Below are 18,542 nucleotides of genomic sequence, written 5' to 3' on the forward strand. Positions count from 1 at the left end.
TCAACACAAAACTAACATGTGTTGTTATATGTCTTTTAAGGGTTTCAAGAGATTGAAAATGAAAGTTCCATAAGGTATTTTTAATGAAAGTTAAAATGAGAGGTCTCTAAAAACACATAGGCAAATTTTAGAGTTTAATTGACATTATAGTCGAAAGTCAAAAATTTGAGAGGAGAGCAAAGGTAGGAAACCAAGGTTTCATGCATCACCAACACATCCTATAAACCAAGACTCACACTGAAAGATGTGCTCACAATGCTCAACAAAATTAAATTCCATTATAAAGAAATAACGAGTGTAAGAGTAATAGAAAACTTCCTCTCAAAGTAGGGGTTTTTAGACTTGTCGAATTCAGTTATGTCGATTCAAGAGTTGTCACTAACCAATTAAACCTACGTTGGACCATGATTTAGGAAAAAAAATCTTGACATATGGCCTCTTGGCTAAGAAAATGAGAGAAATTAACACAATGTTATCAATGATGAAACATCTAATGAGACACGGTGCTTTTGCTTTTGTAACACCGAAGGGATTGGAACATCCTTCAATGGCTTTTTAAATCCCATGGAAAGATAAACCATTTCGGAGTATTAGGTGAAGGATATCCCCCTTTTGAGATGTGGAGGAAATCAACACAATTTTAATAGATGAACACAATATAATGCTTACCACTTTCAAGCTAGAAGTATTGCAATTTCAAAGAAGTATGCACCCTTATCTACAATAGAAAACCATTTAAAGTTGGAGCAAAAAATGAGAACCCAAAGAGAAATCTCGAGGGATAATATGAAAACAAACATAAGTCGATGATACACAAAGTCATGGATATCATCTTATTCTTAACATCAATCCAAGATCTATGCTCTATAGCGGAGTGGTAGAAACTATAAATACCACATTGCAGGCACGAGTTCGATCAACAACAACATCAATGTAACTTAAAAGCACCATCCTTGTTGTTTTGGCAACATTCTAATAACACAATTTGCACCTTTTGAAACAATTTATCTCCTCATTTTTTAGTAGATGCATGTGTATACACAAAATCTTTAATATTTTCATGATTTTTATTTTTATTTTTTTGGAAATAATTTCAGCCTACTTTTATACACTTAAACAAAAAATTATGCTAACTTTGTAAAGTTGTACATTAACTATTAACTCTACAAATCATTAATAACTTTAAAAATCTTAGTAACATTTAATTCCAAAATATTTATTAATTTAAATTAATATCTACTCAACTAACTAACCATTTAACATTATTAAATACTTTTATAAATAAAACTTTTTAACTAAAACACCAAATCAAAATATTGTGCAAGTACTCTCCCTGTCCCCAAATAAAATATAAATCCCTATCCCCAAATAAAATATAATAAAGATTTCATGTATGTACCCACTCCAATTTGACACCCAAAACATCTTAATCCCTATGATAAAGTGATAATAGAAATAAGACTTCACAGTCTATATCCATTACCATAATTTCCCTCCCTTAAATTTTAAATAAATAACATTCCTGCAATAAAACACAATTTAACACTAACTAACCCTTTAACATTAGTAAACATTTTTTTATGAATATAACTTTTTAACTCAAACATCAAATCAAAATGCTATGCAAGTGACATCCAACCAACAATATAATAGAGATTTCATGTATGTACCCACTGCAATTTGACACCCAAAAGCATCTTAATCCCCAATCCCCATGATAAAGTTATCAAATGGAGATAAGGCTTCAACGTTGATATCAATTGCCATAATTTCCCTCCCCTGAATTTAAAATAAGTAACATTCCTAACATAAAATAAAGAAAAAAAAACATATTTAAATGAAAAATAAATGACTTTTCGAAGGCTTCCAAAGTTGTTTTTGGCTAAAATAAAATTAAAAGAACATATGTATGAGGAAAGGAGCTTTTGGAAGGTTTCAAGCTTGATCGCTCCCCCATGTTTATGGCCCACAGGGGGTCAGGGGTTCGAAACTCAACGTCGGCAATATCAAAACATAATTTAAAACTTTAAGACTATCGAGGTTTACCTCCTGCCCCGTCAATCACGGTCGAATTCAACCGGACGACTACCGTCAGGTAATGGCATTTGAAGTGACGACTCTCCAACATTGACTCCGCTTAACACATTTAAAGTCTCCCTTCAAATCGGGCTTTTAACCTCAGGAGCGACAAAGAGCTCGATAAATTTAATTAATAGAGCTGAAATTTAATTAGTCAAGATGAATTAGCAGGGAATCGGAACCGCAACAGCGAGACGGGTGGAGGGTCCTGCGTTGGGGAGCGTGGAGGAGAGGAGGAGGAGGTGTACTAATGGTGGTGCAAGAGGAGCCATTATTATTAACACCACGAATTTGCATCGATGGATCTCCATTGCACCCTCGAAACCTTACCGCGAATCGCCTCAGATTTCAGGATCTTTTTCTCATTTAAAGGCGACGAGCTTCGAACCCGAGACGTAGCCATACAAGGCGGCAACAACAGAAGCTGCATTAGAACTAGTAAGTTTTCAAACTTAAGGCAAAAGCTTCTGAATGCTATCAGTTTTTGTCTTCATCGAATCGGGTGTCCGAGCCTCTGAAGGATCACTGTCACATTAATTCGAGCTTTGCAGAACCTGCATTGCTATGTCAGCAATTATACCCCCCCGTGTTCTGGTAAGTTCGCAGAGTTCTTGATAGGATTTTGCCAGCTTTGTGCTAAATTTGCCAGGTTTTTATGTTTTATCGAAAAACTCAGTTTTCTTTAAAGCCTGGCTGGTGCTCTGTCAAACTTTGTGTGTTATTTGGAGAAAATTCAAGTTTCTTTAAAAGTCTGCCTCGCGCCAGCCAGTTCTCTAGATATCTGTGCGTGTTTGCTTTATGAAAAAAGAAAATTCTGAAATGCGTTATACTGTTATTTACAAGCCGTTTTTAAAAAACAATTTCGGCTGGTTTAGAGTGCAATCATCTTAAAGGTGAGTGATAATGCACACACTATTGGCCTTTAACCGAAGGATTTTAACATTGATCCGGTTTGTAGAGTGACTGTTGGCTACTTAAACAAGAGGCTTTTTCATGCCTTCAATAGCCGTGCATCGATTGAAAATGTTTTATGCGTATAAAGGCTCCTGGCATATATTGTGATCTATTTAAATATAGGGAATTTTCTTAAGACATTTCTCTCTTTTCCTCTATAAATTTGATGGATGCTATAGCTATTTGTGGAGGAAGCTTGATTTCGGCTCGGTTGCTGTGCTATTTAACAGGTATAAGTGACTGTAGCGGTTGTTATTCTTAACAGAATGGCGGAAGCTCCAAAACTTCTTTATATTATTGTAAGTGATGAAGATAGCGCAACGAGCCAGGGAGCTGAACATGCGAATTTGTCATTTCGGTATACTCGTTCTGTCTTACAGTGTACCTTACAACTTATGGGATGCAAGCCACGTCACTCTTTCAAGGTGATTTGCTTTCTGCTTTGTTTTGTTAGTATTTATTTTCTGAATGTTCGTGTGCAGGTTTCATGAAAGGACTGTCGATTCTCTATTTCTTGTATAGACTTGTGTTTTAAGTCTCTTTGTTCCAGTTACCTTCTCAGTTTTGGGGCTTTAAATTCGGATTTTATGTTATAAATATCCCTGAGAATCACCCTTTTGGGTTGCCTAAGACTTGTTGAAAATCTCGCTGTTGTAGGTTTTAGGTCTTGTGGATGTCCGCTCACCAAATCTATATGTTATTTCGCATGTTCAACAAGGGTTTCTCTCGTTTCATGTGAATATCTGTTTTTAGAAGGTTTTCTTTGGTATCTTTTATATTCAGCTGATTTCTGATCCTACTCTGCAAATAGCTTCTGTTTGGCATATATATCTTCTTTGTAGCCTCTTTTTAATTGTTACCAATAACAAGTTTGCTTTGGAGGAAGTGTGATTCGTGTCCTCTCTTTTGCTGGTATTTACGTACTAAGTATTTGCATATGTCTTTGGCTTTTTCTTATCTTTACAGAGACTCTTGTTTCATTTGCATATCTGTTTTTTAGAAGGTTCTGTTTGATAACTTTTTTTTTTTAAAACTGATTTTCTTTATGATTTGTGATACTACTCTGTAGATAGTTTCTGTTTGACATAGATATCTTGTAGCCTCTGGTTAATTGACAATAATAACAAGCTTGCTTTGCAGGAAGTGTGATTCGTCTCCTCTCTTTAGCTGGTATATTACTATTTAATTACTTGTTTACAGGTCGTTGGCTTTTTCTTATCTTTACAGAGATTGTGACCAGTGCCTTTTTTATCCCGGGGTTTAGTTTCTGTAATGCTTATAATGCAAATGAATAATTCTTTCCATAATGAGCTATCGATCATTTCTTATCGAAATTCTTAAAGGTCTATTCTCAGTCAGCAATTTAGCAATATTGGCAATGTTCCTGATTGTTAGCGGTTTTTCTGTGATTGTCTTTTCGATTAAAGTTATTTTTCTTGGCATTTGTCTTATATTTATACTTCATATATATTATATCATTATGTGGGCTTATACTGATGCAAGGGACTACTTGGGAATGATCCTGCTGTTATCTCAATTTCACTATTTTATTGGTTGCTCTTTAATTTTCCCCTTCTATCTCTTTCTTCAATTGTGCTAGTATATGTTCTGCCTCTGCCTTTGTTTTCCTATTATGCTCTTCTCCACACCCTATTGTTTTACTACACCTTCATGTCACATGCATCGTTATTTGTGTTACATCCTCCTTGCATTCTTCCACTACGATTATTTTGCTATGTCAACCACATCTTTATTTGTGTTTCTCTGCCGTTGTTGGTGCTTGAATATGGATTATTCGTATGCATGATGTTGTAATTCTTTTTCGTTGCCTCTCTACCAGCTACATCCTCATTTGCCATGTCCGGTGCCATTGGGGTTTGGACATAGTTGTATTTATCTCTGCCACAAATTTGTTTGAGTTTGTTTGTTCAAGATTGTTGCTTTTTTTTATTTATTTATTCTGAATTAAGCTGTCGTCATTTGTTCTGCCTTCAGATTGCTTCTGAATGAAAGTCTATACTCCAAAGTTGTTTTCTATAGCTACATTATCATGAAGAGAGGAGAAAATCATAGGATAATTTTTGTTATCTCTTGGGAACAAGGGATTTCCCTTCCATTCCTGTTTAGAATTCATGTTACATTGATATTATTTTTTAGATGTTTGCCTCTCCTTTTTTGTTGCTATGTTAAATTGCTTAGCGTGGAGACTCTTAGATTCATGGTGGCTGTTCTTGATTATTTTGATTGCCCTACAGTTCTTGTTTCTTTATTTGCACTTCTAGATTTTGTTCAACCTTTTGGATTGGAGGTTGTTGGTCTTTGTGTGGAGATTGCTTTTCTAACTTCGTCATCTATTTGTGACTACTTTTAAGGCTTTGTGACTGAAGGCAGTGGCTGATTCACATGCTCACTCTTTCCTGGAAAGGAAAAAGACCTAACTAGGGCCTCACACGCTATATTGAGCACATTTTCCTGTTTTTAGTTTTATCATGTTGATGTGAATCCCCATGAGACAAGAGGTCCAAAAATGCTACCCTCAAACCTTCTTTTATCTACTTTGCGTTGTCTAGTTCTTGATTTTATCCTTATAAGCATGTTATTTTTGGTTATAAGTAGGGAACTGTATACTAAATCATTTCTAAAAGTATTCTTTTCCATTTTCCGTATACCCTAACATTTAACTACATTTTACTATTTTCCTTAGGCCGGTGGGTAAGGCATTCTCTGTTTTGCTGACTGCATACTTCTTTGTTCTAATCTACAGATTAGTAAAAGGGTCTTCGAGGTTATGAGAGATGAAAGTTCAAGCAATGGAATATATTTGGCAAAGAATAAGCATCCATTCTCTAACCTTTCTCAGAAATCTTCAGAGAGTGAAAACGATGGCCTTATCGATGGCTACTTGATGGAAGGACAAGGTGACAAAGAATCCAATAATGAGAAGGATAATGAAAATGACAATAAACCATTCCAGTTGTACAAAAGGCGGACTACAGTGATTGTTAAAAGAGACAAGTTTTTGGATGTTGTTTGTGATGCCCTTGCTGAGTACAAATATGTTGGACCTAACAAAAGAGCTGACTTGGTTCTAGCATGCAGGTGCTGTATCATAATTTTTTTTTGGATATTGTCTCTCTGCTTTTCCACATGTAATGTATTTTCTCATTTAATTCATTTCATGGGCCTCCATTGGATTTTGGGAAACCATTTTAAAATGTATAGAAGCTGCTAGATTTAGATACAAACAATTCCTTTCCTGCTGAATCATTCGTTTATTTTCTATCTTATCAGTGCTTCTGAAATTCTTATGCTACTTGCGAGCAGTTTTATTTTGTCTGTTTTAATGATTAATTAATTAGAGAGGATAGTTTATATAACTAAGGTATCAATAATCTATTATTAAAAATGTCCAATAGACAGAACTTATTTGTTGGAGGAAAAAGTCACTGAAATGAGTTTTCCACTCTTTCCATCCATGGGAATTCTGCTTGTAGGGAAATATGTATTGGATGACTGGAAATGCCCTCGAAATGTTTCCTGGCCATCTCTTGTGAAGTGCCTTTGTAGTGCGTCCTGGTTGTTTCAATACATCAAAGTAATTTTTTGGACAAGCTGTAAGAGTATCCATTTTGCTTAGCAGTAGCAGCACAAGCACAAGCGACCCATAGGGGGCAAACATGTTGCCGGGGAACCCTGGAACCTGGTGGGAGCATTATCAGCACTCCACTTTCACCAACTTGACAAGCCCCTCCAAAACATTTTTTTTTATTGTTATGTTTGCCAAGTGGCATGAGGCCTGCCTACAATTTAAAAATCGAAAGAAAAAAGAAAACAAGGAACAACAGAATTTGATTCATATGTATATATATATATATATATATATTATGCCATTTTTTCAATTCATAGAATTTTGAAAGGGTGTTTCTGATATCCATACCTGTTTAGGAAAATACACTGTTATATTGTTTCCATATTTTAGTTGAGAAAGGGTTAGTGACTCAGCCATAGCCTATATGTGATCTATCACCATTTTTTATTGTTGATGTGTTTAGTTGGTTGTGTTTAGCCTATACGTGTTTAACATTTTCCCCAAGTGGCTGAATTGATACTTATGCATTATGACTTTATAAGTTGTTCCTCCATTGTCATTAGATATTGTAGATTATTAAAGCTACCGTGGTCCATGACTATTGGTACATAATATACTATATCGATTCTGATGCTTAGAGCAAGGCTGCTTAGGCTTGATTGAGTTTGACGAGCCATTCAGGGTAATAAGAAGGTTTTTTCTATGGAGTTTGCAGTGAAGTTTTATAGAGGGGAGAAGTGACAATGAAGTGGGGTTTTGAAGAATATATTCTTTACTTTGGTAATTAAAAATTATTTGAACTGAATGACAAAATATGTTTGACCATTATTTCAAAATATAATTGTCATTCCTGATTATGCAATGGCATGTCTCTAGATTATAAATATCAGTCTGCATTGTGATTTTCTATTTGTATCACTTCTGACATAAGTTTTGAAAGGTACGAAGTTCTACAAGTTTTATTCTTATTTGAAATATGCTTTTATCTCTCTCCAGGATACGTGAACGGAAGGAATCAATGACAATTTTACTTTGTGGTACAAGTGGTTGTGGCAAGTCGACTTTGTCTGCTTTACTGGTATTTTCTCAGAACAATCTTGCGTTTTAGATTGAAGAAAAACTTGCAATTAATCTATTAAAAATATGGTTGTTGAGTCATAACATATGTGGATGTGGTTTTAGCCATATGTAACAAGTCAATGGAGCCAAAAAATGGGTTTGAGGGCACATTTGTAGATTTCTATTAAGATGTCATTGGTCTTCATGGCATGAGAAACTTTACCGAGACACATTAAACCCTTTCATTTGAAGTCTTTGCAGTTTAAGAAAGTAATTTTTTAAATGTCATGCTATCTAAAAGATGATAATGCATGATCTGTAAAACATCAAACACATGTGGATGGTAGTTAATGCTACACTCATTTGCATTTTGATGTGAATGTGTGCAAAATTGGAAGTTCATCTAAAAGGGGGCCATTGATCAATTGTGTGAATCATGAATGCTTCATACCATGTCAGCAAGTTGCTGGGGCCCTTATTATGAGTATGAATGTTAGCATTGTTCTGATGGTATGTAATATAGGACTAAACGTTGGGAACACACACTGGAGGTTATTGTGTTTGGTTCTTATATAGCAACCCAAATTATACAAGGTTAAAGTTTCTAGATTTTAGATCCTGAAATTGTCCCAGGGAAAAAAAGTTGCATTGAGTTTAAGCCTGTGAAGAGAGGTTAATGAGCAAGCTATGAATGCTACAGCACTGCTTTTAACACTACATTCAGATTTACCATTGCTCTGTGATTTTAGTGCTATGTAGCTGAGCTCTAGCTTGCAACATATGTTTTCAATGTATTATTTTATGTGGCTCCTGCTGCAAGCAACAATGAGTCTGAGCTCATGTTTTCCAATTTGTCTGGGCAAGGAAGAAAGTGGTGCAGCACAATTACTTTTGTTGCATGTTTACTTTAGAAATTTTTTGAGGCACATTCATCTTCAATTGCCACTACCTGCTTTATCTGTGAAGTTTCAACTTTCAATCCCTGAATTGTTGGAGATTTTTGCTTCTTGCAATTATGTTTACTTGAATGCAGCCACCTGACATGTTAGAGCTTTAATAGATTACTACATACATCATTGCTTTTTAACAATCTTCTTCCCTTTCTTAAGGCAAGACAGAAAGTTCTGTTATGTGCTTCATAAATTGTCTTTTGGTCCCTTTGGGTACAGGGGTGCATAATTAATTTAAGAAGGTGATAGTTTAGTAATGCAGAAATTCACTGGTAACAGATATGGATCTTATGTTGTGATTCACATGTTGAATCATTTAGTGTAGAGCTAGTGATTAAAAGAAAGAAAGTGATATTTTGGTGATGCAGAAATTCACTGGTAATAGATGATGGATCTTATGTTGTGATCTACATATTGAACCATTTAATGTAGAGATTGTATTACTATTTTCAGTAAAATAGGAACATAGGTGTGCATATCTACATGTTATATTTAATAATTGAGCAAGAAACCATTTTTATATTTTATTGCAAGAAAGGATTACTAGTCCAACTAATGTAGCTATCTCTGATTGAGATAACGTACAATTCAACAGATGTATATAGTTTTAATGCATGGTTTAAAATTAAAAGTTGTTATTACTATAATTTATGGGATGGCTTCATCAAGTTACCCAACATAATTCTCCTTTGGTTCCTTTTACAAGAATTAATGCTTTGTATAGCTAGTACACTTTGTATATTTCAGTTTTCTATAGAACCTATCTCCTCCCACATATTCGTACTATGTAGTTTGTGCCATGTGGTGTAGCATTTTAACCCTACTTCCTAGTTTTATTACTGATGCATGCCTACATGTGATTCTTATTGCTAACTGCTTTGAAAAGTGACACTGTTTCTACAGGCTAGTAGACTCGGAATTACGACAGTTGTATCTACTGATTCAATACGGCACATGATGAGGAGTTTTTCAGATGAGAAGGAAAATCCTTTGCTGTGGGCTTCAACATACCATGCCGGAGAGTTTCTAGATCCAGTTGCTGTAGCAGAATCCAAGGCAAAAAAGAAAGCAAAGAAGCTTGCAGGCATGTCTGTAAATGGGCAGCCTGTCACTCAGGGGTCTAGTTTATTATCCAACAAAGATGAACTGGGCATGCAAGATTTAACTTTGACCAAAAAGGCAAGCAGATTCGAACCTTTTGATAATGCAAAGGGATCTGAAGCTACTATTGGGATCGAAGCAATAGGGCCTAGATGTCTGGCAGTTGAAGGATATAAAGCCCAAAGTGAGATGGTAATGGACAGCCTGGACAGGTTAATAACTGCATGGGAAGAGAGGAAGGAATCTGTAGTGGTTGAAGGTGTGCATTTAAGCCTTAATTTTATGGTAAGCTTCTGTCTGTGCTATATGCATTTCGAAGTACTCTTTTTATTACTGGGCGTGTGCACATAAAGTTGTCATATGTGTTTTTTTGAAATACTATTTGAACTGATAGTTCCTTTCTGGAATCTGACAGATGGGGCTTATGAAAAAACATCCTTCAATAATACCATTTGTGATTTATATTGCAAGTGAAGATAAACACTTAGAACGTTTTGCAGTCCGTGCAAAATATATGACCCTAGATCCTGCAAGGAACAAATATGTGAAATATATCCGCAATATACGGACAATCCAAGATTACTTGTGCAAACGAGCTGATAAACATTTAATTCCAAAGGTCAACAATACTAATGTGGATAGGAGCGTTGCTGCTATACATGCGACAGTTTTTAGCTGTTTACGTAGGCGTAGTGCAGGTGAACAACTCTATGACCACACTACAAATACAGTTAGTGTAGTAGAAGAAGAATATAGAAATCAGTGTGCTGCTAATTCAGTTAGTTCAAAGGGGATGTTTCAACTTATTCAGAGGCAAGGGTCCCAGCGCCACCTTATGGCACTTGTTAATACGGATGGATCTGTTGCAAAGGCTTGGCCATTTGAATCAATTGATAATAATGACCACAATGGAACTGAAAGTGGTGTTGGAAATCCTTTGTATGGACCTCTTCAAGTTGGGAAGGCAGAGCCTGTAAATCTTCAATTTGGCAATTTTGGTATTAGTGCGTGGCCTAATGACACTGGAGGCACTAGCCATGCTAGTAGCATAGATGGTTCAAGGGCAGATGGTACTGAAACTGGTAGTCGTTACTATTCTTCATGTTCAAGCTCACCCAGGCATTCTGAAGGACGGCCTGCAAAGGAGGTACTCATATTTATCTTCTGCGCTGCTTCGCTTTACAAGCTAGAAAAACACATGCTTTCTAGAACTTTTGGCTGTATATTATTTTCCTAGTTCTATGCTTTTGATTGTTCCTGTTTATGTTGTTTAGACTGTTTTTCTTTTATGATTTTAAATGTTTTCCCAATGCAAGACTCATCTATGATGGGAAGTAAATTGTGTTTCCCCACAGAACTGTCTGATAAATTGATTACAAAATGATGGAATATTATACAGATCTAATCATACTGATGGGAAGGTATTATGAATACCATTTCATAATATCTAGGATGAATTTTCTAATTGGGATGAATACTATTTTCTTTTTACAGTTTTCAACTTTCACCAAAGCAGCCTCAACTTTGTTAGAAATTAAAATCTTTTTGTCCAAAATAAGCTGCAGTTTAGATTTTTGGTGTGAGAAAATTGTTTCTTTAATGATGATGACATGGAGTGATTATGGATGCCATCTTTCTGCTTTTGACTACAATGCCTCAGTGAATAACACATTGATAATTGTCTCCTTATTATGTTCTTTCAAGCTTCAGACCTAAGACTATCTAGTCATCTCTTCTGGCCTCCCATTATTAATGCTCATTTAGGATTGCATACAAGTTCTTTAAAATAAGGAAAATCTGTCTGCATTCTTATGAGATTGCATACTTTTTAATTGATTATGTGCCTGTGAAAGAGAGTTGTGCTGAATTTTAGAGGGAAATTCTAATCAAACTTGTATTTATCTGAAAGTCTTTTTCAGATATAATAGCATGATTTGATTCTAGAGCTAAAGATTGTAATTCTTAAATGAGCAACCAGAAAGATTCTGGAACAGTGTTAGGTTTAGGTATTGGCCCTCCAGTGATATTAGTAACACGTAAGAACCTCCCCTTGGGAAGGGAATGCCAGCTCGAAATGGCTGTTAATACCCCATAGGCTGAGGAGCAAAGGGGGGAGCCAAGTCTGATTAGTTTGTTGGTGAGGCAATGGCTTACCAAGGCAATGCTCAGTAGTTGGTCCAAGAGGATGATCAGCCCCAATGGGACTGAGACACGGCCTAGACTCCTACGAGAGGCACCGGTGGGGAATTTTTTGCAATGGGTGAAAGCCTGATGGAGCAATGTTGTGTGAAGGCAGAAGGCCCATGGGGTGATGACCAACTTTTCTCGGATGAGAAGCAATAGTGTTTCATGGTTCACCATTATTTTTTAGTTACCAATCTGCCTTCAATGTGTTTTCTCCATTGTTTAAAATAAGATGTCTAGTCAAATCTCTTGACAAATATTAGAAGTCCTAGGTTTTGTTCTAAGATTGTTATGCAATGGTAATATTTAAAATTAAGTGAGTTTTCCTTTGAATGTCCCATAAAATTCTGTCTTTTTGAAAGAGTCAACATTTTTTTTCTCTATTTAATGTATCGGTATATTTTGCAGTGGCATATATTTCTCTTTTCAAAACAATTAATTTTATTCTTACACTGTAGTTACAGCCCATCTTCAAATGGGGATCGGAGGTCAGAAGTAGCTAACAAGATTTTGTTAGAATGTCCACGAATGTGATTTACATTTCAGAATTGTATTGTTAAAGCCTACATCCTACAGCTATCAACTGCATGGGTTTTGCAACCTGTGCACTTTCTCTTGCACTAACTTATTTTAATGAATATTGCAGATCTTTGTCATCTTTTTATAATGTACTTTTTAATGCGTGCAAATCATAATTACACATGGCTATGGATAAAATTAACGGCTGTTGCACATTTATTGTGCATAGCTATAGAGGTTTAGTTTTGGTATTTTAAGGTGGGTAAATTTGTTTTTCTAATTTTCGGATAAATTATATCATTTCAGCTTACGGAAGACATGCCAGTACCTACTAGTGATGAAGAACCAGATGAGGCTCCTGAGGTTGACACTGATGAAGATCTTAGTGATGCAGAAAACAGAGATATTCAAGACGAGGTGCATCCTTATTAACTAAATTATTTTACCTTGACATGAAAATGGGAAAGGTGACAATTAACTGAAAATAAAAGCATCCTGAAGTAAATAATCCTCTGTCGAAACAAATGAAATCTGTTTAAAGTCATTCCTGGTTTCAAAATGAGGTGTTTTGAAGCATTTCGGGCTCACTTTGCATGTTTTTTTTTCTGTATCAGATGGAAGGGTCTGTGGAAGAGGGTTCTGCAAGGTCAGATGAAGAGTATGAAGATTTGGCCATTTGCGATGGGCAGGATGGAGGCTATTGGTCCGACAATTCTTGCAAGGAAAACACTGGAGAAGATTTTATGATGCGTGGAATTGAAAACCAAAGTTTGGGAGTATCTTCTTATAAAGGGAAGCAGCAGAATTGTTCTCAGCATATAGTTTCTCATTGTCTAACATGTGAATCTTCTTTGAATTCCCACGTGTGTTCTAAACAGATTCCTAATGATTCTTCTGTAAAACCTGAACAATATTTAAGGGGTAAGGCTGTTGCAAATAGTACAGAGCCAAGCTCCCTTGATTCACTTCTTCACAGGGTACAGAGTCCATCTCAAAGTGTTCCTCCATTTGAAAAGTACGTTTGTGTATAATGGAATGATTGTGTCTGGGGCTTCACGCGGACCCGGTTCACAACGATAGAATAGGATGTCTAGTATAAATAGATATATTTCAAGTAATATGTCGTACTCTCCACCCCTGCGGATTGTAAATTTTAACAACGGTGTAAGTAATGCACCTCTAGTGGAATTGAGATGAGGCCTGGAATGTTTTGCAATACTTGGTGTTAATTGATGCACCTTTATGAAACCGAGTTGAAGCTTGGATGATTGCATAAATTGGAACATTACTTTTGATTTTCAGTTACTGGAAAAGCAATGTGGTTTCAATGGTTCATAAGTTTTATTTTTCATTTTCTTATTATTTTATTTTAATCACTTGGCCTTATAGCCTTGTCTATTCTCCAGACATTGGTCCGACGAGCATTACTCCGAGCATCAGTTATCTTCTTTCGATAGCGTCAATGCCCTTTTCACTATTATATCTTTGGCTTAACATTCCAACTGATAAAATAACAGTCTTATTTGGAAAGGAATTGGATTTTCATCGAAGAGAAATGAGTCGCACTGCTAATCCAAATTATCATGCATGCCATCAAGATATCTGCCGGATAAGAGGAATCCAAAGCTTACATTATAATAAAATTTCCATCCGATCAGCTTTAGCCCACATTCTTACGAGATTCGAGTGTGTCATGTATTCTCTACTAAATCTTTTACATTGAAGGTTAGTCTCTTGGAGACTACAGGACTGAAGCGCAGCTCATAAAGAGTGAAGACATGGGTGCCAAAACCGTTGGGTGAAGATGTTATATGTATTTGTGAGGTGCTGAGCTAGAAGTGTTGATATCCTCTTTTTTCAAATGAAGAACCGTAAGTCTTTGCCTTCAAAGCTCACACCATATCTCCGAAGCTCATGTCATGCCTATGGAAGATAAGAAAGTATGTTGCTTATTCTACTTGCCTTTCAAAACGTAGGGGATTCAAGGTTGGTTCTCTTTTACCAATGTTTCGTTTTGTGATTAGAGGTAAGCACTACCGCATGGATTCTCTGTTTTGCCAAAGTTTTTGTTTTAAATTTATAAGTTATTTTCTCCTACACAAGTTTTTTCAACCGGTGGCTATTATTTTGACTTCACGTAATTAAATTGGGCAGTTGGCAGCAGATCTCGAAGAAGAATATCGTTAGTCGGTGATAAGATTGCAGCTGTAAGAGAGTTACATTAAAAGAAATGATCAAGAAAGTACAAAATTTGTAAGGTGTGTCAACTAAATGGCTAATCATAGACCTATTCCTAAATCCCAAATATTCATTCTTGCAACGTTGTTTACATCATTAACTAACTACAAATATTCGTTCTTGCAGAGTTGTTTATAAATTATATCATTAACTGATTACAATATTGAATATGATCGTTTATGCAGTTTGCTTTTGGAGATGTCCTATAGCATCCAAAGGAAGTCTGTTGCACTTAAGAAGTGAGGTGTATTCTGCAACTTAGTATCGAAGAGATTGTAACATTACATATGTCAGCTCAGTATAAAATATTATACAAAACTAAAAATATAATAAAATAAATCTAATGTTCATTCTTGCGATGTTGTTTACATCATCAACTACAAATATTCTTTCTTGCAATGTTGTTTACACCATTAACTGATTACAATGTCGAATTTTATCGAGTATGCAGCTTCTTTTGGATATGTCCTATAGCATCCAAAGGAACTCTTTGTTCCACTGAGAAAAGTGAGGTGTATTATACAACTTAGTATTGAAGAGATTGTATTATTCATCCATAATGTTGATGTCAATATATGTCAGCCTGGTGTAAAATATTATACAAAACTGCAAATACAATAAAATAAATCTAGTAGGGGGTAAATGGTACCTCTCAAATCTGCATATATGTAAAAATAACACTACAAAAAGTATCCTATCAACTATGGTTTGTCATGCCCTTTTACTCATTTTGGCTTATCAGATTGATTGTTAATGTTTGTACCATTTTAGTTTATCTCTGTTTTGTTACAGGTGCAACTCTATGGTTGATTGTTACAATTATTATTCTTAGTTGTGATTTCTAGCTTAGTGGGGTACTTTTCTAGTGGTTTGCGATGTCATTCCCCTTTCATTATCATTATGAGGTACCTTTCATTATTTCATCACCTTTTCATTTTACATATTACACCTCTATCTCATAATTTACTCACTCCTAGATGTTGTATGATTTATTTCATCCATTTTCATATAGTTTTATCCTTCATCGCTAACCTCTAATTTGACATATTTCATTATTTCACCTGTGATTTATTTCATCCATTTTCATATAGTTTTATCCTTCATCGCTAACCTCTAATTTGACATATTTCATTATTTCACCTTTTCCGCGTGTGAACATGCTAAAGTGGGAATATTTTCATTGTTGATTCATTGGTACCAAACCTAAGGTTAACCAACCACTGAATTATTGGCTTATTTATTACCATGTTCTAAACCTTAATTGAGACCTCATTCCTTAAGTGTCTTAGTTAAAAAATAAGGTAAGAAATAAGAAAGTGAAAAAAGAAAGGCAGGTAAAAAAGCACTAGGGAATGCAACTTAAAATTCATGTGGTTTACCACTTGAGGGTAGCATTCCCCTTTGGCACATATGTTGAGGCTATTCAACATTAAAAAAATAATATATGTTTGTCGTTACAGTTGAGGAGGTGGTAAAGCTTGCACAATTTTTGAGGGTTAGTTATCCATGCGTTCTATCCATTTGTCCACTTTCAGATTCATTTTAACTACATTCCACCCACTTGTTGACTCCATTTTCTTGGCACTCCTAGGTGTTACTCTCACTAGGATGTTCAACTACACCTTTGAATAAGCTCTATTTGTTGGAACCTAAGGTTATGTTGGTTTATCACACTTCTAGAGTTTTTGTAGACAATTGGTTGAAGAATCGACTAACACGACATAGTCAATGGAATTGTCGACTAGCGAAACAGTGAAATGTGCAGTTGAAGGAATCAATTGGATGATCATGATGACTTGAATAGTCGATTAATCAATGAGAATTGGGTCGACTAGAATAGTTGACTAATTGATGAAACAACGTGGATTTCATGAAAATAGTTGAAGTTGGTAATGCTCATCTGTGGATCGAATCTTCCACAATTCAAGGAAATTGGTTAAATTTGAACACTATAAGGATCTTATGTGTTAAATGATACCATGGATGAACATAATTGTTAAACAAATCATGCATTGTGTTGTTCCAATTGCAATGTGTTGTGCTCAAGTGTTGTAATGGTGTCTTTAGACACCACCCATCTTCTTGGACTATAATTACTATTTTCTTTATTTTTTAGATTTTGTTTTCTATTCTCTATTCTTGGGTTCCCTCAATTCTCAACATGGTATCAAAGTTATTGGTTTTGACCTAGCCTTGTTTTCTTCAAATCGCAGAGTCTGATCTTATAGTGATTGACTCTTGGTTGATTGATTTGTTGGTTCTAATCTAATTTAGAAGAGATTAGATCCATTGGAAATTTGAAAATTGCTTCCAAGATTGATCCTATAATTTTGGATGGACAAAATTATGTTGTTTAGGCAATAGATATGGAAACCTTATTGAAGAGAAAATGGCTCTGATAGTATACCAAGATTGCTATTCCATATATGAAGGATGACTACATGAAGTTTTTTAATTGACGGAAAGAAAGATGAGGTCGTCTAGGACATTATGATTTATGTTGCTTGTTTTCATATGAGTGGAATTGACTAAGCTCATAGGGTTGATGAAAGTGAGGTCATGTAGTTAGAGAAAGAGTTGATATCTCTTGATGCCCATTCTATTGAAAGGATTGATGACAATTTGGCTTATGTTAAAGACTTGTAATTGAAGTTGGCTGAATGTGGGAATTTATTTTGATTAAATCTGGGGTACGCACCCACGGGGGATTTGAACTAGTGACTCTTTCGCAAGGAGTGCCTTAACAATGCACCCATTCACTGTTAATCCAAAGCCTCGTGGGCATGTAGGAAGACGTTTTCAAAGAAAGAGGAATAACTTATTGAACTTGTCCTAATGAATCTAAGGACACCTAATGATGTGCTTTGGTCCTCTTTTTGCACCAATTGGAGATCACACAAGGAAGATGGTAAAGACTACATCAAGGACAAATAAAGGCTACTTGATGAAGGGAAGCTTGGAAGAAGACATCGGTCTCACTTGCTCAAAGGAAGTGGCAAGTCGAATCAGAAGAGGGGAAGCAAGTTGGAATGTCTCGACCAAAAAGCTAAAGGGAAGAGTGATGGGTTGGCATTAACCATGAAGAATCAAAAGAAGACATGCCACTATTGTGGAAAGTAGGGCCATGTGGAGAAAACCCACTAGAATAATTCATGATGATTTGGAGGATAAGGTTAAGTAACTTGAAGGAAACATGTCAACTTAGAGAACAACCGGTTGAGCGGTTGACAACTTCACCTTAGAACTCGACCATTTCATGTTCACGCCGCATAGAATGAGTAGTAGATTCTAGGTGCACCCATGATATGGTGAAGGTTGTTTCTTTGTTTTCTTGTTTGGATAAGGCTGTTGAGCAAAATATTTATTTGGCAAATGATTTTGCTCTTGACATTATTGGTCACGGTGATGTACCTTGTCGACATCGTAGAATCATTTGCTTAGATTGAGCGTTGAATTTGTTGTAATTTTCCCAATTGACATAGATTGGTAAAATTGTCGCTTTTTGGTCAGATTAGTTCTATGTTAAATATTTGAGTAAAGACAGGTTGATTGTCGCTAAAGGGGTTCTCAACTCAAAGGATGGATTGTATAGGTTTTGTGACTTGTTGCGACCAAATGTTGAATCGAATACTTGTGTTGCACAGATCGACAATGAGTAGACTTTGGCATGAACAACTTGGACATCCAAATTTTCGAAGTTTGAAGATAATGGCAACAGAAAACAAGGTTGTTGGTTAACCAAAAGTCTTTTCACCTAATGGAATTTGTAGATGGTGTGTGCTAGGTGTTACCCACCAAAAATGGGTAAACCCTAGGAGAAAAGTTTTCTCCCCATTGGTCGGCCAATAGCCCTATGATGGTCCACAAAT

General features: G+C 35.7%; 1 protein-coding gene across 2 annotated transcripts; it reads left to right on the top strand.

Moving 5' to 3' along the window:
- The first annotated feature begins 2,207 nt into the window (after window positions 1-2,207).
- On the top strand, window positions 2,208-13,740 carry LOC149154219 (P-loop NTPase domain-containing protein LPA1 homolog 2-like). Of its 2 annotated transcripts, none has more exons than XM_089438155.1 (8): window positions 2,208-2,673; window positions 3,264-3,458; window positions 5,798-6,132; window positions 7,619-7,700; window positions 9,535-10,017; window positions 10,148-10,879; window positions 12,742-12,852; window positions 13,050-13,740. In XM_089438155.1, the coding sequence occupies exons 2-8, from the start codon at window positions 3,300-3,302 to the stop codon at window positions 13,464-13,466; spliced, it is 2,319 nt and encodes a 772-aa protein (XP_089294281.1). In that variant the 5' UTR covers window positions 2,208-2,673; window positions 3,264-3,299; the 3' UTR covers window positions 13,467-13,740. The 2 variants fall into 2 exon arrangements, with proteins under 2 accessions (XP_089294281.1, XP_089294282.1); XM_089438156.1 differs by having other exon boundaries at window positions 2,208-2,517.
- The last annotated feature ends 4,802 nt before the right edge of the window (window positions 13,741-18,542 follow it).

Source organism: Pinus tabuliformis, chromosome 9 (assembly GCF_031772625.1).
Source record: "Pinus tabuliformis cultivar Carrire ecotype Pingquan chromosome 9, CPIR1, whole genome shotgun sequence".
NCBI lineage: Eukaryota > Viridiplantae > Streptophyta > Pinopsida > Pinales > Pinaceae > Pinus > Pinus tabuliformis.

Bases quoted from the DNA above. Each gene is read 5' to 3' on its own strand.
- LOC149154219 (XM_089438155.1), top strand. From the start codon at position 3,300: ATGGCGGAAGCTCCAAAACTTCTTTATATTATTGTAAGTGATGAAGAT. The intron at 7,701-9,534 runs GTATTTTCTCAG...CTGTTTCTACAG, and splicing joins CGACTTTGTCTGCTTTACTG to GCTAGTAGACTCGGAATTAC. The intron at 12,853-13,049 runs GTGCATCCTTAT...TTTCTGTATCAG, and splicing joins ACAGAGATATTCAAGACGAG to ATGGAAGGGTCTGTGGAAGA.